Source organism: Adiantum capillus-veneris, chromosome 16 (assembly GCF_014529385.1).
Source record: "Adiantum capillus-veneris isolate H3 chromosome 16, ASM1452938v2, whole genome shotgun sequence".
In the NCBI taxonomy this organism is placed as follows: Eukaryota; Viridiplantae; Streptophyta; class Polypodiopsida; order Polypodiales; family Pteridaceae; genus Adiantum; species Adiantum capillus-veneris.
In genome coordinates, this window is record NC_140946.1 from 111,046,137 (window position 1) to 111,070,996 (window position 24,860).

A 24,860-nucleotide genomic window follows, 5' to 3' on the forward strand; every position below is an offset into this window, starting at 1 on the left:
GGATATGTCTTCCAGGAGACACCTAGAGCAGCTGGTTTGCTCTGAGGTTGCACGACAGGTTGATGCGTCTTTTGCGGACAGTCAGGAGATGCATGTGGCTGACACGCCTTGTCAGTCAGAGATGCCTATTGCCAGGGATATATATGTTGATGCATGCTCCGTAGAGCTAGCAGGGCCCGCTAGCATTGCATCGGCATTCGGTGGTCTCATGTATGAGATGCTGTTCTTGAGACCGGATATCGCAGCTGTAGTGGGAGCATTTGCAGTTGGGGTTGTCAGTCGTTTGTTGAGTGATGATGGCATAGTGCACGAGGGAGATATGCAGGTATTGCATACATACTTGCAGTACATGTGCGGTATGTCTGGTGGTGTATGGACTTACACGGGAGCAGGACAGCTGGATGCACACGATCACAGCCAGCCAGTGGGCATCGGTTGAGAGCGGTTTTCTCTCACCTTTTGTAATCTTTAGACTAGGTTCCCTTGCTTAAAGGTACAGTCGCCTTTAAGTGGGAGGTTGTTGGGGTATAGGCGCCTGTGCCTTGCCCGGTCGCCCAGAGTCTGGGCGCCCACTGACTTGTATACCTTATACATAGCATAAGTGTATAGGGGGCTGCTCACTCTTGGAGTCTCCCCACCCACATCGCGTGTGTGTCTCCTTCTCTCTCTCTCTCTCTCTCTCCGTCTGTGGTGCTCCCCGATCCCCTTCATAAGGGTAAAGTTCGAAGCCGGTTCTTGGTTAAGTTCAAGAATTATCCTGCACTTGATGCGAAGTGGATGGAGGAGGAGGACCTAGCAGATACTCCTCATATTGTGAAACTTTACCTCGATGCTTTTGGTTTAGCATAGTCTACTCCAAATGGAACCCAGAATTCAGCTTGGCCGGAGATCTGGTGCAGTGGGATGCACAAGAGGGGAGTCACTCCACTCCTTTGTCAAGAGATGCCTTGATTTTGATACTAAAGTCACTGATGTCTCTTTGAGCTTTAGGGATACTGAGAGCTGACAGTATTCTGCCGGATGACTTTATGAAATGGAATTCCTGAGAATGATACTGATTTGTTCTTGACTTCTTGTGAGTGCAGGAACTGATAGACGAAATGATTGTAGCATTTTGGTCTACTTGATCTCGAATAGACATGGTTGCAATAGGGGTTAGTCAATCGGACATCGATGAGGTCCCGATTGGACCTAGACGTGATTGCTAGCTACATTGCCGATAAATCATGGTCTAAGATCCAAATGAATGTTGAATGTCATGTGATGTCCTGTGATGTCTGGTGATGTCCTGTGATGTCGTGTGATGTGACTGTCGATTTCGTACATGTGCTAGATGTGTGTTCCTAGTACGTAGGTACTAACAGTCAGTGTCTGCTAAGATGGTTTATGGCTTTTGTCTGTTTTGCAGGCGTAATCGCGGTCGATTACAGTGCTTTCAAGAGGGGGGTATGTCACAAAGTGATGACGTAGCGGACAACAGAAACCCTAAAATTCGTGCAAACCCTAATTTCCGAAAATCGCGGAGGTTTTTAAAAAATAAAAAATAAATTTTTTTTGAATGATGAGCGACACGAATTTCGCTTTTGAAGAGAATATTTTCTTTTAACAAAAAAAAATGAGAACTTGAGAGAGAAGAGCTTTTGAACTCTTATGCTTTTTATTTTAAAAGCTTTTGGGGCTCTGCTTTTGGGCATCCCTTGTACCTTTAAATATGTGGAGAGGGCTTCACTTCTCAGAGCATCTGGACACAGAGTCTGAGAGTGAAACCCTAGCCACACTCTTGTACTTTGATCTAATTAATATAAAAAGAAATACCGAAAGGGGCGCTAGTCTTTGGGGCCAATATCTCTAGGCACGGAACTCCGTCGGGCCAGTGCAAATCTATTGTGATCTGTGAATTGTTTTGAAGTGGTTATTTGGTGCTGTCGCGGTTGGTTCTTGACTTGGGGTGTCCAAGTCTGTTACAGTTCTACCAATGGCAGAGGAATAAGAGTCATTCAAAATTGCTTGGACCAATGGGAGATAGAGCTCCTAGTGAGATTGTTGATCATGCACATACGACTTTAAAACATAAAAAGCTAACTGATTGTAAATTTCTGCTTAACCATCTAACTGTGGATGAAAAGCAGATGAAAAATTTAACTTCGTGCCAAAATTTTCAAAGAGAGCTCGCCAAAAATTTGATGTGAACTTAACATCCCTATCTAAAATAATTGACTTTGGCAAACCACAGAGGGGATACCAATGCTGAACGAACAACGGTGCTACATCTTGCACAGTGACTGTGGCCTTACAAGGAATCAACATGCGAAATTTGCTGAAACGGTCAACAACTGTCAAACATTGAGTGTTCCTTGAATGCAAACTAGGTGGAAGGTTAGTCACAAAATCCATAGAGATGTCCTGAAAAGGCCCTTCAGGAATAGGCAGCAGTAGCAAGAGGCCTTGGTGCTTACCTCGAGGAGCCTTTACTTTTTGACAAATGGTGCACTATGTGACATAATGAAACACAACTTTTCGCATTTTAGGCCAATAAAAGAATCTTTCTATTTTTTACAAAGTGGTGTTCATTCCCCTGTGTCCACCCGTGAGAGAGCCATGAGCATCGTACAATATGGCTGTCCTGAGAGAGGGCAACACACATAGACAGTGACGAAAATACAACAAACCTTCACGAATGAGATAGTTGTTGGGCCCTTGGGGAGCAAGAGCCTGCTGGGGTTACCTTAGGTTTAGCAGGTGTTATAGCTTTTCCCTTAGATTCATTTTGAGAGTTCTTAAACGAAGGATTAGAGGAAGATGGGCTAGAAGAGTTACCATTCTTTCCATTCTTACCGTTCTTAGGAGTCTGAGAGGTAATGTGAGAAAACTTGTTCTCCTTAGGCTTTTCTTTGTTGTGCTGCATCTCCTGTGCGAGAGCAATCGCTACCGCCTTGTTGAGATCCACAGGGTCGAGTACTTCGACATCAAACTTGATATATTCATCCAACCCAAAAAGGAATGCCTCTTTGTGCTCATTATCCGATTTACGTAATTGGGTGCTAAGCTAGAAAACACGGTTAGAGAAAGACGTAATTGACATACCATTTTGCTTGAGATTGCGCCAATCTTCTTTCAACCGCGCTAAGTATTGAGGTGGCATAAACCGCGCCTTGAGCTTGTCTTGGAAGTCGGCCCAATTGAAAGAAAGGGGCACGCCTTCCTTGACTTCCTCTAGGTGCACAGCCAACTGTGTCTCTTGCCATGCGTGATACCAATTAATGGCATCACCGACAAGATACATAGTTTACCGTTTAAACTTTGCCATTCTCTGTTTTCTTAGTCGTCGCAAAGTAAGCATTAAATTGATGCAACCAAGAATGAATAACTTTAGCATCCATCTTACCGTCATACTTACTGAACGTCAACTTCTCATCGACTAGATTGTTGGAGTCCGCATCTCTACTTGTGCTACTTGATGAACCACCCGTGTCCTTGATTGGTTGTAGGACCAACTCTTGTATGCGTTGGTTTCTTTGTGCTTCACACTCTAATTCCAAGGCCGCTCGCCTTTCGTCAGCCGCTATGCGTTGAGCTTCGCGTGCTTGCTCACGCTCAAGCTCCATAGCTGCCCTTCTTTCTTCACGGTCGCGATCCATGGTGGCGCGTTGTGCCTCTTGTTGTAGCATCATGTCCATCATTGACTTGACCAAAGCCTCCATAGGATTTGGTGCAATTTGTGGCGAAGATGGGGATGGGGGATGATCAAGAACAATCCTTCTGGTGTAGAAACTTCTTCTTCACCAACTCCACTCTCATCACCTTCACGCAAAGTATCCATTCTTCACGCAAAGTATCCATTCCGCTTCGGGTGATGACCATACACTGAGATCTTGGGTACTTAAGTTCTTGAGAAACTTGGGTTCTTGAGGTTCTTGAGTTCTTTAGCTTGCAATCGGTGTTTGAGAAGGCTTTTCTCTTACCCGAGCTCGACTCTTCCTTGCCGGCGCACCCCTTGGGGACCTTGCACTCACACCAAAGTTGTTGTTTCCCACCTTACGTCGATTGGCCAGCCGCTAAGTGCATGGTCCGCTCTCAATGAGTGAAAAGAGGAACAAGGGGAGACTGGACAAGCCCTTCTTTCTTGGGTTACCTGTCACCCTTCAAAAACACGATTAGTAATTGACACTCCCAAGTGGACTTGGGTTACGTGCGACCGCAACAAGCAAAAAAAATTTATGTGGTTCTTTCCTTGAGTGATGCAAAACACTACCAAAAAGCTCTGATACCAATGTAAGGTGCAGCGGAAGTGAATGTTGATATTGCTCAAGATGAGTGCTCCGAGCAGTGCTTAAGGGTTCCTTTTACTTATGGAAGGGAGAGCCTTCCGTTCTTCTTAGAGAGAGAGAGTGTAAGTGCAATGATGACTTTCCATGCACTTTAGAGCACTTTACAAAACCTGACAAGAAATCATAGCACACTGAAATCTCTGTTTTTGGCCTTCAATTTGCACCAAAACACTTATTCGGTGATTCCCTAACTTCCCCGAAGCTCTTGGGACTTGTAGGCATCAAAACTCGCCAAAACCCTAAACCTGCAAAAAAACACATCATGCCATTTTGAGCGGAGCAAACACGTCTACGCGTGCGTTAGAAGCTCCCACACGCAATGGGACGGTTCCCTTGTAAATCGGATGAGTTTTCACGCGAGAAAACTCTTCGTTCTCGCATTCCTTCGCGATGGACCTGTGCATAGTTGAAGGGGATTAGCAATTAGCTAATCCGGTTCGTGTACAGAAGGCTCTTGCCTTGGCAAGCGCGCATAAAACCCGAAGAATTGTCTGAGAAGCCCAACTACTAGGGCATTACTATATGTGCAAAGGGGGGAGAGAGATGCGCAAGAGCAAATCATTGCGCTACATAGAGCAAGGGAGAAGGCTGTGATCACCTGCACCCTCTACTGACACACACACTGCATTACTTCTGAAGTCCAAAAATCAATCCCCACTCAAAAATGGGCGCCCCATCTTGGATGAGGCTTCTGGAAAGTGTGTGTTTGCTTGCATGCAGCTCCCCTAGTACCAAGTGTCCAATTGGCTTTCTTTGGTTTAATTTCCTAGTACCCACCAACTTAAAAGTCCTGCCGAGGGGCCTAAATGACTGTGAACTGAGCCTAGCCAACCTTTAACTGCTCGGATTTTAGTGCCGACGGGCCCGACCATCTCGTGGCAACCTGTCCTTCCTGACTGCGGGTGAAACTATTGGCCGTCGGCTGTTTCACACTAGCTTCACAATGTCCGAACATTTGTGACTTCAAAAAGAGGGTCCCAAAAATTAAATAAAAATCAAGGGAAAGAAACAAGCAAATATATATAGTGGTTGCCACAATCTCGTGACATAGCCCCCTCTTAAAATCGCAAACGTCCTCGATTGCATGCCATTTATACATGCCATAGATGATTGAGTGGGGTAAGCACCCTTTTATCATTGCATGTATCCGCAAGAAAGACTGTCAAACCTACGTACAAATGACTTAATGAGACCTTCAATTTTTTGTCAAACAATGTACATTGCTATTGCATCGAATCCTTTTGTACATGTGAAATGCTAGCTCTATCATCACCCCTCTTTTGAGCATGTACCAAGCCCTTTGACCTTTGCTCTATTGAAGTGACCTTAGTTGGGAAATACGTGGGTTGTAAACCAAAAGCTTCAAGATAGTACTACAATACATTTGGTGAGTGTACATGGCATAGATGATTTAGTGTGGTAAGCACCCTTTTATCATCGCACGCATCCGCAAGAAAAACTTTCAAACATGTGTACAAATGACTCAATGAGACCTTCATATTTTTGTCAAACAATGTACACTGCTATTGCATTAAAATCCTTGCTAGATGCCAATGTTACCATACATTGGGTTTGGCATCATGCCCTGCATACCCCCAAAGACTGTTCCTGGCATGTACTGCTGGTTTCAAGCTCATAACCAGCCATGCTTGGAAACATTGATACACCCCGAAATACTCAGGATGCACCGTGGGTAGTGGAAAAACCTGACGCATAGCGTGTAAATTAGTTCCCTGTCCATTTAAACCAACATTTGGACTCGAAAGGTGGCTGGCTGAACTGGTAAAGCCTTTGGAATTGGCGTCCTAATCACCTGTTCGTGGACAAAAGCAATTTGCCTTGGAGCCCCAACTGACTCCGCAACATGACAGTGCTCCTTGCCCTACTGGGACGCATACAGGACCTGGGCTTGAGCTGCAACAGGCTCTCTTGCATGAGAAATATGCCTTGTCTACTCTGACACTGATGGAGCTTGCAGAAATTCCATAAACCTGGAATTCTGCACCAACCAAGAAAACACATTCATAGCAACAACAAACTGTGTCCTGAACGCATCGTCTTCAAGTTTGCCGAGTCATAAACCCTTTCTTCAAATGGCCCAGTCATAAACCCTTGAATTTGTGGAGCATTCACATCAACAAAAGGCGTAGACAGTGGTGGCCGTGAACTCTCGCCAACCTCGAACACTGGAGGAGGAACAGCCTGTCTGTCGCGTGAAGAGGAACCCTCTTCCCTGATGTAATTTGTCATGTCAGCCATAGTGTAATTCCAAGTTCCTGTGCTTTGTGTCTTTGCCGAAACCCAACTAAGGAAAAAGTGATTCTGTTTCGGCAACGGAACCATGGAACTGGCCCGTAGGGCGGTAGACTTTAACTTTCACCCGATCTTTACAATGATTAACATTACTTGAACTTTACGACAGAAAGGAGCTTCACGAATAAACCTGTGATTGGGAATTACACTTAAAATAAACAACGGCTTGGAAGCTAGAGCACTTCCAAGCAGACAACGAGTTACGACACCTTGTAGGCGCCAAAGACTGGTGCCCCTTTGGGTATTTCTTTATTCTTATTGCAACCTATAAACTTCTACAAGCTGGCGAGTGAAATCCCAAGTAAACAGTGACTTTCCACGCACTTTAGAGCACTTTACAAAACCTGGCGAGAAATTACAGCACGCTGAAATCTCTGTATTTGGCCTTCAATTTACACCAATACACCTATTCGGTGATTCCCTAGCTTCCCCAAAGCTCCTGGGACTTGTAGGCATCAAAACTCGCCAAAACCCTAAACCTGCAAAATAACACAGCAGGCTGTAATTCCCTGTTTCGCATCATTTTGAGCGGAGCAAACACGTCACGTGTGTCTTAGAAGCTCCCACACGCAATGGGACAGTTCCCCTATAAATCGGACGAGTTTTCACGCGAGAAAACTCTCCGGTTTCGCATTCCTTCGCGATGGAAATGTGCATACTTGAACGGGATTAGCAGTTAGCTAATCCGGTTCCTGTACAGAAGGCTCTTGGCTTGGCAAGCGCACATAAAACCCCCAAAATTGTACATGGTCATCTGAGAAGCCCAACTAGTGGGGCATTACCATATGTGCAAAGGGGAGAGAGAGATGCACGAGAGCAAATCATTGCGCTACATAGAGCCACAAACACATTGCAATCACTTCTGAAGTCCAAAAATCAGTCCCCCACTCAAAAATGGGCGCCCCCTCTTGGATGAGGCTTCTGGAAAGTGTGTGTTGGCCTGCATGCAGCTCCCCTACTGCCCATTTGAATCCCTTTGGTTTGATTTCCTAGTACCCACCAACTCAAAAGTCTTGCAGAAGGGCCTAAATGACTTTGAATTGAGCCCAACCAACCTTTTATTGCTCGGATTTTAATGCCAACCTTTTATTGCTCGGATTTCAATGCCGATTGGCCCGATCATCTCGTGGCGACTTGTCCTTCTTGACTGCGGGTGAAACTCTTCGCCGTCGGCCGTTTCACAGTGGCCACACAATGTCCGTCCATTTGTGGCTTTAAAAAGAGACTGCCAAAAATTTAAAAAAAAATCAAGGGAAAGAAACCAGCAAATATATATAGTGGTTGCCACAATCTCGTGACACTATACTAAGCTGTGAGCTGAACATTCTCTCTCTCTCTCTCTCTCTCTCTCTCTCTCTCTCTCTCAAAATTAAAGTTCGTTGTCTACAACGAAGCGCATTATGTCTCATCGTGATTCATTCACTTCTCTCAAGACTGTCCCTAACGGGAATACTATCACGTTGGCCTCTTATCCAATTTACGGAATTGGGAAGATTATGCTTACTACTGCAGGTGGATGCTCTTTCACACTTTTGGATGCGTTGTTTGTACTCAGGATCAACAGGTATTACTTGGTCTTGTAGTCAAGTTTGTGGATGGTAGATGTATTGTGCATGATCTCAGTTTTGGTGACACTATTGTGGCATCTGGTACTTTGTTATGTGGAGTGTATAAGCTCTATGCTTACAAAACATGTGTGCTAGATTCAGCATGAACAGTTTTTGATTCAAAGGCTACTTCAGATGCAAAACTTTGGAAGGTTTTTGGTTGGAACTATCAAGCTCTATACATAAGGCTCTTTGCCATCGTTTGCATAATAGTCCTCTAGATCCTCAACCATGTGATTTGAGAATCCAATGTGTGGTTTAATTCATGTAATGCAAGCTCTTACACAACGTTAACACATAAATTTTTTGCCTTTTGATACTCGAAAGTCGAAGTATGTAACCGCCAAAGACTAATCTGCTTGATGATTTGATTGTCAGCTCAGTGTGTGTCCTTTGTCACATCCAAAAATGGAAGGCTGCACTTGTTAGAGGGATTTTAAGCTGTGCATCTTTGGTGTTGTTTGTCCAGTTTACGCCCTTCTGTGAGTTAACTTTTGAGTTGACAGATGAACAAGTCTGCTACCAATTTGGAGGCTCGGATATCCCATTTGGAGAAGAGCGCTCTACCATCCTCAATAGAGGTGTCTGAGCAGGTGTGTCTCGGTTCTCTCTTTCCAATATCATTGTGCATGGCAAGAATATCTGTATTTTCAGATACTTGGAATAAGATAAGGGCATGGTTTTATTTGACATGCAGTCAGTCTTTCTATTTCTAGCTGTACAATTTTATGATTAGTAAATGCATGCGATTCAATCATGGAAACTTAGTATTTCCTTTCTGGTTTTCAAAGGGTGGAGCAGAGAGAGGTGATATCAAAACTTCAATGTCAGGAGCTGACAGAGAACCGCAAGAAGCAGCTCCAGTATTAGAGCATTGAGTTAGACTCTCCTGTAGAAGAATTCTGGACCTCAAATGCTTAATAATGTTCTTCATGTCATGTCTGCGGTCATAATTTTTGGGATGCTTCTTGACTCTCACTAAGCTGTTTTGTGCCTTGTTTAGTGAGCCGTTCAGTACATACATGACACTGCTTCGTGTGATATATTGATGTGGTTTCTCACAGGCATGCAATTGAATGTTTTGCTTTAACTCGGTCTAGCTTTTTAGATAGGTCTCGATTAAGAGAAGTCAGGATAGGCAGGTGTGTGTGAACCAGTTTATAGTGAGCTAAAAAAGAGATCATAATGTGGGAACTGTAATAGAAAAACTAAAAGCGGGTATGCTGTGTGGAGCAGCAATTGTGGTTTATATTCCTTACGACATGAGGTGTGGTCTTTCAACAGCCCATAACTTGTTGATAATGTGCCTAATTCTTGCTGGTTTTTTATGGAAGTCCCTGTGCTCAAATTCTCTGTTCCTGCTTTTCCTATTTGAGAGCTTCAGGGTGAGCACAAGAAAGAGAGGAAAGAGAGCACAAGAAGCGTCCTTTAGGAGGAACACTTGTGTGATGTGTCTTGCAGGACTTCAGACGACAAGTGGGAAGTCAATCTTTGATATTATGAACACTCCATGGATTTGAGATCCACTCTTCCTGGCTGTCAGCCATGGCTCACAGTCGTGCATATGCACTGGCATTGCACAAAATTCTTTGCTATACAGCAGAAGGATTACTGCAGGATTCTCCTCAGGCAAGTGTGTACAGGCCGCAAATCGAGCATGGGGACAAGGTGTCAGGCTGGGTGATTGCGAAGCAGGCAACTGACCGATGTGATTACTGTCAAGTGGCTGGCAGGGAGATATTTTATGCCGACCGACGGACTGAAAATCTGGGACTGCTGTGTGCTACTGTACAATTGCTGTGCATGCTTGTGCTGCCCCAGAGTCCTGCAGTTCCTTCTGCTGCTAAGGAGCCTCTGCTATTTTGTTCACAAATTTTTGTTGACTATCATCTAAGGGTCACTAGGCTCGTCTCGAAAACCGTACCACAAATATTGGTTGATTTGAGACTGTTTTTTAAGCTTGCATCAGGACATTTGCACATCCCAAATGTAAATTAGTGCATCTATGCACTATATGATATTGTATGATCCCCTCGCACCCTATTTTGTTTAGGCCACACTCACTAAGGCGTAACAAACCAGTGTAAGATCTAAGTACATGCTTGTGCACTAGAGTGTCTTCAGCCTGTATGGAGTTCGATGCCAAAAGGAAATTGGAAAGGCCACTCCACCGTGGCATGGGAATCAATTAAGGGGTTTCACAAACGGGAATCAAGAGTAGTGCCTTTGTCCATGCCACCAATCTTTAGCATTTAATCAAAAGGGGTTGTCTGTCCTTTCTTATTCCTCGATGCGCGCCTTTGGTGCAAAACAGAAGCCTTACAGCTTGGTTCAAGGAAGTATGTGATCTTAGAAGTGGAGAAACGTGCACACCTCTAAAGCAGCACTTCAGAAGAGCGGACCATATGGTGAATGTTATCGTCATACAGCCTTCGATTTTCGTTGGACATAGGCACATGACCATCAACTAGTAGTAGTATACAATAAGGCAAGCCACCAGAGCATAAAACATGGGCATGGCTACACAAAATGATGTCCTCTCTCGTGAGCAATTGTGAGCCATTTGCAAGACTCTCCAAGCAGTGACACTACTAACTTTTTACGGAAAAAGTATTGAGTTACTACAAGTATGTCATGTTTCTTTTTTGCATTTGTTGCTTACATTTGCTCCGAAAGATGATGCAAATGTCGAGCTATGGTCAAGCATGTACTTTATTACATAATGTTAGACTTGTAGTGGGAGGAATCATGTGTGGACCATGAAGAATTATGGATAATGTGGAAAAAGAGTGCCAAAATGAAGAAAACTACCACCGTTTCATACATAAAAAATGTAAACATGATGAAAAGCGATTGTACTCCCTGCAAGCAAATTGTGTAGCAAAAATGAAAGGAAAGGGTATCCATTCTATTTCGGTTGAAAAGGCTTAAATCTTGTCCAAAGGAGCTAGCTTGGTTGGTTGGGCATTTGATTGCTATGACCTAGGTCATGTGTTCGAGTGCGGCCAACTGGCCTTGGTAGCACTCACAAGCGTTTGTATCGCCTTGCACAAGATATCTGCGATTTGCTAAAAAAAAAAAGGCTTAAACCTTGCACCAATAATGTTGCATACTACAACACAATTGTAGCAAAGCGGTTGATGCATCCTACACTATTTTTGCACCAATCTCTTGATGAGGTTAGAGTTTTTTTAGAAGCTCTTGAGGAGCAAGGGGTGGGTGGTGAAGCGAGTGGTTTTAAGGAATAACCCGCTTTGGAAGGGTGCAATAGAGTTTGATGAGTTGGTCATGAGCACTGTGACTTTATGTTAGCTATGTTAGAATTTGAAATTTTACTACCCTTGCAATGTATTTACTAAAATGAGGAGGATAAAGACATTAACGAGCGAAAAGTCTGACAACAATAACCGAGTGGAGTTCAAACGAGTGCCAAGATAGGGAAATGGGCATGTGGATGCTGAGAGAGAGAAAGGTAGATAAAGATATTGACAAGCAAAATGTCTCTGACAACAGTAACCCAATGACATTTTATATGGGACGGACAAATCCACCATGATGATACAGATAAGAAGATGGTTGTAATTATGATAGTCCAGCATTGTGGGTTATGGTGAATTGAAAAGTGTGTGTAACCCCACGTGCATGACCGATATGCGGCATAGAATCACAGTGAGACTCTTTGTGCCACAAGTCATTTATGATAGTCCAGCATTGTGGGTTATGGTGAATTGAAAAGTGTGTGTAACCCCACGTGCATGACCGATATGCGGCATAGAATCACAGTGAGACTCTTTGTGCCACAATTCAATTTTGGGTCTTTCTACGTGTGTAAACAACCTTCCTCGCATTGCAATGAAATTTTTTTTGCAGTCGCGAGACAATGCGAGAGGGAGTGTATTGGAAAACCCTAAACCACCCCCATCACATTATTGTGTAATAAACATTATGTGTGTATGTGTATGTGTGTGTGGTTGTGGTTGTTTTACTTATATAATAAAACATAAATGAACTTTTACATTCAAAAGATAGCTGGCTTTAGAAAAGTGACAATAGTTAGTACAAAAACAACTCAGTCTTAGAATTACCTTTGTACATAGCTATATGAATGAGATCTCATTCTAATGTAAAATGACAGTGACTAATCAAAGAAGTAGCTCCAGTAGTAGGAGCCAGTGAAATCACGGATTGATAATTGCTTCAAGCCAAAAAAAAAAAAATCCAAGAAAGGATAGAGTCCTCACCTGCATCCATCCAAACAAGACAACACATTCGTTAGCATTGGATGTGTTTTACAGTTGTCAATGGAATATATAAGTTGTTATCCATGTCCAACTTACAATTTTTTGAAAACTTAAAACAATTGTCCTAAGTGTTTATGTAATCCAGTTCTCTATTGTTTTTTCTTTAAGAAGCTCTTTAGAGTAGTTATACTTATTGGTTTCTATTTAGCCCTATTGTTTAGGACAAAAATTATAAAGCAACGCTATGTATATGATTCTTGATCAGAAGGCCACAACCTCTTCTGATCCAAGTGTCATAATCTCCTAAGCCATTTATAGGTCAATTTTTAATCATTTAACAAATTATATTGGCAGATATTTAACCTAACTTTTGTCTTGTTTTTCCAAGCAGCATAAAAAATGTCTCTGAATCCACAACTTCTAGAACCAAAAGAAACCATCGATAGTTTTCAAGGTAGCCAAATTGGCTAGGCAAAATCAATCCTATAAGGAATCTGCATACTACAATTAGTAAGCCAATCTAGTCACGTTATCCTTTGAAAAAATGCTACAACATCAAAGGTAATCTCATTATCACACTTAGTAACTTTGGTTAAGAATAATATCCGATATGCAGTTAAACAATCAATCAGTCATCCTTTGGTGTTAAGTAATACAAAAACCACTGACTATTTTTCATGGGTAAGAATACTACCCTAAGTTTTTTAAATCAACCAAGTTTTCGGTAGCATAAAGACAAGGACATAGAATTTTCAACAAAAAACCAGAGATTTAAAGCGCAAAAATCCTTACCCATGAGCAAAAAAACCTCATTAAATGTGTGATTTTTATCAAACCATTACGTGAACAAGAATCTGCAAGTGAGACAGTTAACAGTGGCACGAAACCATGTGAGAGAAACAACGCAGATGAACTGCTAATCCAACCAGTAGACAAACATAATCGTCATTAACCAACTAAGTGATAAGCATGCTTTTGCAGAGTATTGCAAAATAAAAAACCATAAATTTTTTAACCAACATGAGACGTGTCCTTGTGTTCCACCATCTCCATTGCAACTCAGTACACAGTAGTTCACGTACTTAGAAAAGCTCACTATTTATGCTCTCACACACAGAAAAACAAGAGACAAGGCTAAGTGAGGGCTAGAACCCTCACCTGGTTTATATAATACGGGTTTGGTACAAGATTTGAGGAGTGATAATCACAGCAAAATGCTGCCTACTGTGTTATCATGAGAGGATGCTCCAGCGGCAGCTGCCACATTAACCCAAGGGGAGGAGGGGGGGGGGTGTGTGTGTTTGTGTGATGTGTGTGTGTGAGACTGGTCGTGTGCAGTGGTGTTGCGTAGAGAGTGGGAGAGCGGATTTATTACCTAGTAAGTTTCCCAAAAAACTTCATGCTCCCCTAAGAGGGGAATTTTATGAGAACTAGAGGCCCAAGGCCAACAACCATTTTTAAGTAGAGTCTCCCATGAGAGGAGTGGAGATTCCTAGCCATTTGACGTTCTCGGACAAAACCAGGCAGTTGTACATATACATGTGTGTGTGTGTGTGTGTGTGTGTAGCAGTTCTAAATAGATACATACGTGCAAACAAACACTACCTGTTCACATACCAATAATTCTAGGCAAATACAATGGATTTGTACAATAATTTATTTGCTGTTGAGAATAAATTTTGTACAAGGTAGTGAAGAAAACAAAGTATAACAAAGGAGAAAGTAATCCTTAAGTCTGGAGAGATGTTGCTTCAATGGTAAAAGATAAGCTTCATGTCATCAACCACCTAGAACAGAATGTTTTTATCAAAGAAGGTAGCCCTCACCTGCACCCATAGCCACAAGAAAACAATTCATTAGCACGTGACGTGTACGCAGGTGATGTTGGGCATCCCAGTTGTTATCCATGTCACAATGAAAAAACAAACATTTCTCTACATGTATTTTGTTTTTTTTTTTAACAGAATAAGAGTGCTTGATTTTTAGCAAATCTATCCCGGAGAGTGAGATTCCCAAAAAGCTACTATGTATCAAGTCAGTTCCAGATTTATTTTATAAATTTTTCTCACCTTAGTTTAAAAGCTTTAAAGAGATTATCAAAAAACTATGTTTAAAAATTTCTAACTCATTCTTTAACCAGATCGGGGAGATTTTTACCCCATAGGAGCAAGCAGAAGTTAGCTCGAGACATACAACCTACACTAGTCATCAGTTTTTCAATGCCTAAAACACCTCTTGAAGAGATAAAGGACAACCTGATTATGTATGAACGAAGTTAGAGCCTGATTTTATTCCATTAGGCCTCATTAGTATATTAGCGAAAGCCAAACCAACACTCATCTGAACAACACAGTAAGGTATAGGACCATTAGACCGACAAGAGGAGTCTGAATCATATGTTTGGATTTTTTCTAACTATACCACTACATAAGTTAAGAACCAATTTAATCCTTTCAAATGCCATCATTATTCACAGCTAATTCTCTTCCTATGTCATGGCCAACATAGTTTTCCACAAAGCCAGTAACAAATTCTTATTTTTATCCTTGCTAACAGAGTACTTATCAAAATCAATTCCATTAGCTGTTTACCCAATATGAAACAGAAACTGCACATTTGTTCTTCTCAATATGAAAAAAAGAGTGGACGAATTAGCAAGTATGTTTTTATAGTGCAGGCCAAAGTTCCATTCTCTGAAACACAACAAGACCAGCTGGGCAAGTCAAAGCATCAAGCTACGTAAAAGGCCAAAACAGTAAAATCTAGAGATAAAGTAAAAAAAGCAGAGATCAACCGAAGCATTTTCTAAAGTCACCCTCTCACACGCGAGAGAGTAACCATAATACCATAAACCCATGTTAAATGTCTAATCCCAAGCTAGAGAATTCGGATTTTCACAGTCTTTGTAACGAGCATCATGCAGGTAAATTTGCAATGCAAAAAAAACAAACTTCTACCTGATATGAAATGAAGTGAGAGTACGTAAGGCCAAGTTTAATAGAGCAAAGCATAGAACATTTTCCCGCAGGGGCACTAAACCAAAAACCATGCAAGATATCCCAATGCTACAACATGTCAGGAAAATTTTCAAGATGTAAATGGTGAGCACTTGATTAGGCTAGTGTAGTAAAAAAACCAGACAGCATTCGGGTACGTGATAGCAGTCAGCGACCATAATCAAGCTCAAATTGAGCACTAGTCATCATTAGGGAATGTGAGTTTATTTATCTTCAACGAATCTTTTCAAGATGTGGCAGTACCTCAGTACCAAGAAATAATAAACCAGTATAATACCTAATGTTCTTTAGAGTTTTTTTAAGCATAAAACCAGCCTAGAATCGAGCATATATTCCTTCACTAAACAATCCACAAGCCGGAGTAAAAAGTACACAGAATATTCAAAAACTAGTTTACTATTATATCTCAACCAAACCAGCCCAACCCAATTTAAAGTGCTACATAGGAGTTGAACACCACAAGATCATACATAAAGAATTTTTTTTAAAAAAACTGGAGACTCGAAGTAGATGATGATTCGTCCATAGATTTCTCCTTTCCTTTAGGCATGATGTAGTCTTTATAATTTAGATGCTATGAACGCTTAGGTTGAAAATACAGCACGCTGATGCTAAGTGAGTATAGAACTCACCTGTTCATAGCTGTGAGGGTTTTATAGAGGTCCAAGCACAGCCGTAGCAAATGGGACCCGACCTATGCCAGCAATACCTACCATCGAGGTCGCTTCACACAGCCCATGTCTCTAGGGATTGCATTCGCACAAGATTCGGTAGCGCATAGAGTTAGACAAAACCGTGAGTGCAGTAGCTTCAGATCTGAGCACACTCCATTCTCTTGCAGAGGGTACTGTGAAACAGAGCGGGAGTACTAGCAGAATTGCAGAAGGTTAAAATTTAAAAAAAAACGCTAAACAGGTGTCCATAAGGTAAGGTCATTTTTTCAAGGTTTCTAAGGCAGCAAATAAGACCAAGCTTGAGTAATTTCTAAAAAGAGACTACCAATAATCCCCCAAATTTTATTGCCTGTAATGATTTAATAAGATCTAGTAAATTGGTAGCAGTAGCCAGTTTGAAAATATCAGACAAAATTTGCTAAGTCGATGCATGATAACAAATTCTAATGAGGAATACTCTCCAACTCTGGATGATTGCAGATGAAAAAATACTCGATATTTCAAGAGAGACCATTTTAGGTAGGATGGCCCAGTTTGGTAAGTTTCTAGGAGAAACACATGTGGAGAAAAGTAAAGGTGAGTTAATGTGTTCCGGAACCCAATAAGAGTTGGCAAGAAGAGTTGGTTTTTTGTACGGATAGTCACTGGGTGGAGGTTGCAATCTGGGTCTATATATGACCAGTGTTTATACTTTAGAGTGCACTGTAGCAGGCTAGAGCAATATTTAACATCCGATAGTTAACAAGTTTCTTAAATAAATTGTCTTAAGCAGTGTCTTACACTTCATCAGCTATAGCTTATATTCAAGATCAGGTTTTAGCAATAATGCTAGCCCATCGTCAGCAGTCAGGTGAGTCTTTTATTCCCTCTATGAGGAACATCAGTTGCGCAGACTAAATGGTGGACATATCAAAATAGAGTGACACGGGTGACCCTATGGGGTCGATAACACTTCAGGAATAATATTTGTCTGGCAATGGTAAAGGAAGCCCTGGGCTTAGGTCCACAGTATTATTATGTGGAAAATTTAATGAAGCGTGGATTTTTCGAGCAGTTATATTTGCTAGCACAGTTTCTACCATATCGTAAGGTATATTTGTATCGCCATTTTGGCCAACCCCCAAGAGGATATTTTAACTTCTCACCACAGACCAGGGAGTTTAGTGTAATTTTAGTCAACCGTATCCTTCCTTTGGCTGAGCGTCCTAAGACATGTTTTTATTGTGACAGCTGCTTGTGTGATCATGTAATGAACGATTTAATTGAGATGTAAAGGTAAAAAAAAGAGAAGGGTTATATTGAATCTCAGCCAAGCTCCTTTTGTCCAATTTATGTAGTGAAGCATGAGAAAGGACTCATGTAATCTTGTGTGTGTGTGTGTGTGTGTGTGTGCGCCCACCCATTCCCAGGCACCATATTCTAAGAAGTAGTAGACCCATAGAATATGGGTCTACTACCTCAAAAAGAGACAAAATTTCTATTTTTTTCTTATTTAGAAAGAGGGGTTTCCCAAGTGTAACTTATTCTCGTTTAATGAGACTAATTAAGTTTTGTAGGTCAAACTTAAGGGTGGACCATATATGCAATTTTAAGGAATTGTAGATATATGCAACTAGGTCTTTTCTAAGAAACCCATTATTGATAAACTTGGTAATAAGAGTATTGATTTCTTCACACACTAAAAAACAGGCTAACAAGGCATACATTATTAGAAATAGCATTCCTAGACAGGTGTGTAAAGGGGTTTTAAAGGGTCTATTGCTTTTTCTTTTTGTAAATTCAGAAGATACAAGCTTGAGATTATCTCTTTTCCAGAAGAAATGAGTATAAAAACTTCCCAAGAATGGGGGAATTAGAGTAATCTCAATATTCAAGAAGTGGAGAAAGTAGGTTCTATATTAAGACGGGGAGGATATATATCTTCAAGTGTTTCTTCGAACATGGGATTGTTAAGGCTACACAGGTCATCCATAAACCTAAACGTATGAACAAAGTGTGTGAGTAACAAAGCACTAGTGGGGTCACTTAAAATTTTCAAGAGCCATTGGTATTCGAAATGACATTGATAAAGATTACACATAACAAGAGAGCAAGAAAATTCCATTGGGATCCCTAAAATTTGTTTGTAGCAAGTAATCCCAATTTGGAGAGCAATTATTAAGGAGCCAAAAGATATATCTATAAAGATCATTTTCTCTAAAGACGACAGGTGTAGACATTTTAGATTTCTTACCCAACCTGTATTCTTTTTTGTTAAGATACATGTATATCCAAGTGTCGCTCTGTGGGAAAAAGCTAACTTTATAAGTTTAGATAAAACATTAAACAGACCAACACATCCTATTAGAGGAATATTCTTGTAACATTGTATTATGTCTGTCGTAAAGATAGAAAATTTGTTTTCTGGGAGGTTAATAGAAACCTCCGCTGCATTCTTTACAATCCAAAAAGGGCAGCAATCTAAATTCCCGAATCGTCTTAGATCCTTACGCTTGATGGTGCAAATCGCTTCTATTTCTAGAAGAATAAAGTTTAAGCAAAAGGTGATGTCATTAGTAATACATAAAAATAAGCTATTTAAAGCATGAGAGATCCATCTAAATTTATGTTTATGATTTTTATAAGTTGGAAAGAGTACAGGTATTTTTAGAGAGAGAGGAAAATAGCCAAATTTTGATAATTCATCATTAAGAAGTGTAGAAGTTCTAAGAGGAGAGGTATCAAGTTTAAGAAAGTCAACAACATTGAGTCATGATAAGGTAAAACAAAAAAGCTAGTTTTTTACAGATAAATGAAGTAGTGTTATACGCTTTATCTAGGCCTATAATAAACCACTTTTCCTTAATATCAGAGATGGAAGTTTTAATACTGGGAGTCAGCCATGTAATCTCAATACTTAGCCACTCATGCGGCATAAGACTGATCTTTTTCCAAAAAATATCTTTAAGTGTAGAGGTAAGTAGAAAGTGAACATCAACCTCCAGTTTGGAGTTTTAAGGCCATGTCGGCCAGGCATTCAAGAAGAGCCACGCAGGCAAGATGAGGATTTAGTGGAAAAGGAGGAATATGATTCAGGTCTTTACTCAAGAGGCTCCTCACAAGTCTATCAGATATGATTTCTAAGTTAGAAGTACAAACATGTAAGCCTAAGTTAGTAAAAGACTTACAGAACTTAGGATACAAGTGACAGACACAGACAGGGACTTCTTCATTGTGGAGGAAATCATTCGAATAAATAAGATTTTTTATCGATGGCAAGTACTTCCATCCAAACATCACATCTTTTAGCAACAGATTTGGTCCAAAAACATGTCTAAAGCATTCAGTAAAAATAGATTGAGGAGTAAAAAAATAAAAAATCTTGCTAGTAAACAAGTAGTGTGTAAAAAATCTATTACATGCTTCTCCCTTTGGCGGTAGGTGAAGTCTTCCCACAGGCGTTCCTTTGTACCTGCACATCACATATCCAAAAGATTTCGGATTGGTAGGTTTCTGCCACGGCCTCTAGTATAATTTCTAGTCCTCCCTCTTCCAAACACAGAATCACTAGAAGATGGAGTCAAGAAGGAGGTGTAAGAAGCCGACGGGGAGACAAGAGTGTTGGTGCGTTTGAATACTTGAGTATCCTCATCATCAATATTAGGCTTGAACCATCCCTTTGATTCCTTTATAACTTCCATAAGTGGTTAACAGTGTGCCACAACCTTCAGAACCTAACTCTTGAAGGGTGTCGTACATAATCGATCTGTAATGTATAAAGGCGATTAGAGCTAAGACCAGATCCCTATCTTGACCACCAAGCCACGAACAGAAGAGGGAAATATGAAATTCTTCTGCTTTGTCAGGAAAGATATTTTGAAGATTGTTGAGGGCGTACCAAATTGCATGGTCAAACCAAATGATGCTCGACTCACAAGCAACTTTAGGATCTAAAAATCTGCATGCACACTTAAGGTAAGGTCTGAACACATTCCACACCGTTTTTGTATAGTAATCAATATTATTTTTACTAAAGGTCATCACACCTTTGGTTCTTGCATATAAACCTGTATTAGATCCGCATTTTTTTCATCAAAGAAATTCATATTGAAAGGAGCTTTAATCAGCTCTCCTTTATCCACGAGTTGTACCCCTTTAAGAACTTAGAGCTTGCATTATTCAATAGTGGCAAGTGCTAGGTTGGCAAGGAAGACCCAAGTTTCCATAGAAATGGGAGCAAGAAACCCCTTATTTGGGAATAACCAAAGTCTATGCTCTACACCCAAGGATTCTACTTCAATCTGTCATGATGGTAAAAAAGGAAAGGCCCTAGAGACTTTCGGCACCATATCCAAAAGGAAAGCCTCACTGAGGGAACAAAGGTCCTTTTGAAATTCTTTCACAGCTTCCAAAGCCGCAACATCTCTACAAAAGAGGCTGTTAGGAGGAGGGACTATTGGAGTAGAGGGAGCAGTAACAAAAATGGGACTTAGCCCGTAAAAGTTTCTGAGAAGATTGGATAGTTTCGAGCCTTTAGATGAGAAGGAAGCTAAGTCTTGAATATGGGCTTTGGAAAGACGAATCAAAGGTAAATTCTAGTAGTAGGTTGATGCCCTCAGTTTTATTCTTATCAAGGAGAGCGAGAACTTTCACCCATTGGTCAAAGGAAATAAGCTGGACAAGTGACATTTTAGAATCTTTTGAGGCATCAAAAATTAAAGCAGAAGCATCACTATCTTGGATACATTTCAACACAAGTAGAGAAGCAAAGGAAAAGGGGTTCCAAAGGAAAAGTAAGACCTTGGGAAAGAGAGATAATCTGCAAAAATTGCAAAAAAAAAAAGTTAGCATAACACATCTTGGATGAGCAGAGTAGTTGTGTAGAGCATATACAGAGTGTAACTTCTATTTGAGTTTTATTTCCCTATGAAGATAGAGCCTAATCCTAAGTGAGATATTAGGAAAGACATTTTCTATTTCTCTAGCAAGTCGTAATTTCTCTGAAATCATAGCTCTTTTAACTGAGTCAGAGAAGATCTTCATTCTTGCTGTGAGTTTTGAGTAACCTGGTGGACGGAAATTTATAAAATAGTGAAATGAAAAAAAAAGGACCTTAGAAAGAGAGAACGAGAATAGCTAGAATAAAATGGTAATGCTAGCAACCTTTCACCAGTCAGGTTAAAAAGGGGACCACTGTGACTGTGTGATAGCACCCCTACCTGTTAGAATATAATAAATTATATTGTAACAGGCCCTATGTACTAGAACTAGGTCTGGGAGAGAAAGACAAGTCTATCTCTCTTTTGCGTTTATTGTGTGTGTAGAAGTTCTAAATAGATACATACACGCAAACGAACACTACCTGTTCACAGACCAATAATTCTAGGCAAATACAATGGATTCGTACAATAATTTATTTACTGTTGAGAATAAATTTTGTACAAAGTAGTGAAGAAAACAAAGTATAACAAGGGAGAAAGTAATCCTTAAGTCTAGAGAGATGATGCTTCAATGGTAGAAGATAAGCTTCATGTCATCAACCACCTAGAATAGAATGTTTTTATCAAAGAAGGTAGCCCTCACCTGCACCCATAGCATGTGACTGTACACAGCTGATGTTGGGCATCCTAGTTGTTATCCATGTCACACTGAAAAACAAAATGTTCTCTACATGTATTTTGCGTTTCTTTTTTAACAGAATAAGAGTCCTTGGTTTTTAGCCAATCTATCCCGGAGAGTGAGATTCCCAAAAAGCTACTATATATCGTCAGTTCCAGATTTATTTTATAAAATTTTCCATTGCCTCACCTTAGTTTAAAGAGCTTTAAAGAGATTATCAAAAAACTATATTTAAAATTTTCTAACTCATTCTTTAACCAGGTCGGGGAGATTTTTACCCATAGGAGCAAGCACAAGTTAGCTCGAGACATAAAACCTACACTAGTCATCAGTTTTTCAACGGCTAAAACACCTCTTGAAGAGATAAAGGACAGCCTAATTATGTATGAACGAACTTAGAGCCTGATTTTATTCCATTTATAGAGCCTAAAAAGGCCTCATTAGTATATTAGCGAAAGCCAAACCAACACTCAAATGAACGACACAGTAAGGTACAGGACTAGGAGACCGACCAGAGGAGTCTAAATCATATGTTTGGATTTTTCCTAACTATACCACTACATAAGTTAAGAACCAATTTAATCCTTTCAAATGCCATAATTATTCACATCCGATTCTCGTCCTATCTCATGGACGACATAATTTTCCACAAAGCCAATAACAAATTCCTGTTTTTATCCTTGCTAATAGAGTACTTATCAAAATCAATTCCATCAGCTGTTTACCCAATATTAAATAGAAACTGCACATTTGTTCTTCTCGGTATGAAAAAAAGAGCGGACAAATTAGCAAGTATGTTTTTATAGTGCAGGCCAAAGTTCCATTCTCTGAAACACAACATGACCGGCTGGGCAAGTCAAAGCATCAAACTAAGTAAAAGGCCAAAACATTAAACGCTAGAGATAAAGTAAAAAAAGCAAAGATCAGCCGAAGCATTTTCTAAAGTCACCCTCTCACGCGCTAGAGAGTAACCATAATACCATAAACCCATGTTAAATATCTAATCCCAAGCTAGAGAATTCAGGTTTTCACAGTCTTTGTAACCAGCATCATGCGGGTAAATTTGTAATGCAAGTATGTTTTTATAGTGCAGGCCAAAGTTCCATTCTCTGAAACACAACCAGACCAGCTGGGCAATTCAAAGCATCAAGCTAAGTGAAAGGCCAAAACATTAAAATCTAGAGATAAAGTAAAAAAAGCAGAGATCAACCGAAGAATTTTCTAAAGTCACCCTCTCACGCGCCAGAGAGTAACCATAATACCATAAACCCATGTTAAATATCTAATCACAAGCTAGAGAATTCAGGTTTTCACAGTCTTTGTAACCAGCATCATGCGGGTAAATTTGTAATGCAAAAAAAAACCAACTTCTACCTGATATGAAATGAAGTGAGAGTATGTAAGGCCAAGTTTAATAGAGAAAAGCATAGAACATTTTCCCGCAGGGGCACTAAACCAAAAACCAAGCGAGATATCCCAATGCTACAACATCTCAGTAAAATTGGTGAGCACTTGATCAGGCTAGTGCAGTAAAAAAACCAAACAGCATTCAGGTATGTGATAGCAGTCAGCGACCATAATCAAGCTCAAACTGAGAACTAGTCATCATTAGGGAATGTGAGTTTATTTATCTTCAATGAATCTTTTCAAGATCTGGCAGTACCTCAATACCAAGAAATAATACACCAGTGAGATACCTAATGTTCTTTATAATTTTTTTTAGCATAAAACCAGCCTAGAATCTGAGCATATATTCCATCACTAAACAGTCCACAAGTCAGAGTTAAAAATACACAGAATATTCAAAAACCAGTTTATCGTTATATCTTAAACAAACCAGCCCAGCCCAATCTAAAGTGCTAGATAGGAGCAGAACACCACAAGACCATACATAAATAATTTTTTAAAAAAAACCTGTAGACTCGAAGTAGATGATGATTCCTCCATAGATTTCTCCTTTCCTTTAGGCATGATGTAGTCTTAATAATTTAGATGTTATGAACCCTTAGGTTGAAAATACAGCACGTTGATGCTAAGTGAGTATAGAACTCACCTGTTCATAGCTGTGAGGGTTTTATAGAGGTCCAAGCACAGTCGTAGCGGACGGGACCCGACCTATGCCAGCAATACCCACCATCGAGGTCGCTTCACACAACCCATGTCTCCAGGGATTGCATTCGCACAAGATCCAGTAGCGCATAGAGTTAGACAAAACGTGAGCGCAGTAGCTTCAAATCTGAGCACACTCCATTCTCTTGGAGAGGGTATTGTGAAATAGAGCAGGAGTACTAGCTAAATTGCAGAAGGTTAAAAGTAAAAAAAAAACGCTAAACAGGTGTCCATAAGGTAAGGTCATTTTTTCAGGGTTTTTAAGGCAGAAAATAAGACCAAGCTTAAGTAATTTCTAAAAAGAGACTACCAATAATCCCCCAAATTTTATTGCCTGTATTATTTAATAAGATCCAGTAAATTGGTAGCAGTAGCCAGTTTGAAAATATCAGACAAAATTTGCTAAATCGATGCGTGACATAACAAATTCTAATGAGGAATACTCTCCAACTCTGGATGATTGCAGATGAAAAAATACTCGATATTTCAAGAGAGACCATTTTAGGTAGGATGGCCCAGTTTGGTAAGTTTCTAGGAGAAACACATGTCGAGAAAAGCAAAGGTGAGTTAATGTGTTCCGGGACCCAATAAGAGTTGGCAAGAAGAGTTGGTTTTTTGTACGGATAGTCACTGGGTGGAGGTTGCAATCTGGGTCTATATATGACCAGTGTTTATACTTTAGAGTGCATTGTAGCAGGCTAGAGCAATATTTAACATCCGATAGTTAACAAGTTTCTTAAATAACTTGTCTTAAGCAGTGTCTTACACTTCATCAGCTATGGCTTATATTCAAGATCAGGTTTTAGCGATAACGCTAGCCCATCTGCTGCAGTCAGGTGAGTCCATCATGAGAAATATCTTACTCCATTATGAGTGTCTTCTATTCCCTCTATTAGGAACATCAGTTGTGCACACAAAATGGTGGACATATCAAACTAGAGTGACACGGGTGACCCTATGGGGTCAAGAACAC

The 24,860-nt window shown here is 40.4% G+C and overlaps 1 protein-coding gene across 2 annotated transcripts in view; it reads left to right on the forward strand.

The window, feature by feature from the left end:
• LOC147439646 (ABC transporter A family protein) overlaps positions 1-9,338 on the forward strand; it is a 35,532-nt gene extending 26,194 nt beyond the window's left edge. The window contains exons 2-4 of one of the 2 annotated variants that reach the window (XM_086485460.1): positions 8,154-8,205; positions 8,755-8,841; positions 9,040-9,338. In XM_086485460.1, the coding sequence (XP_086341586.1) occupies positions 8,158-8,205; positions 8,755-8,841; positions 9,040-9,126 (222 nt within the window). In that variant the 5' untranslated portion in view covers positions 8,154-8,157 and the 3' untranslated portion in view covers positions 9,127-9,338. The remainder of the gene's footprint in view (positions 1-8,153; positions 8,206-8,754; positions 8,842-9,039) is intronic. The other variant, XM_086485459.1, reaches the window with a different exon arrangement.
• Positions 9,339-24,860: the final 15,522 nt, after the last annotated feature.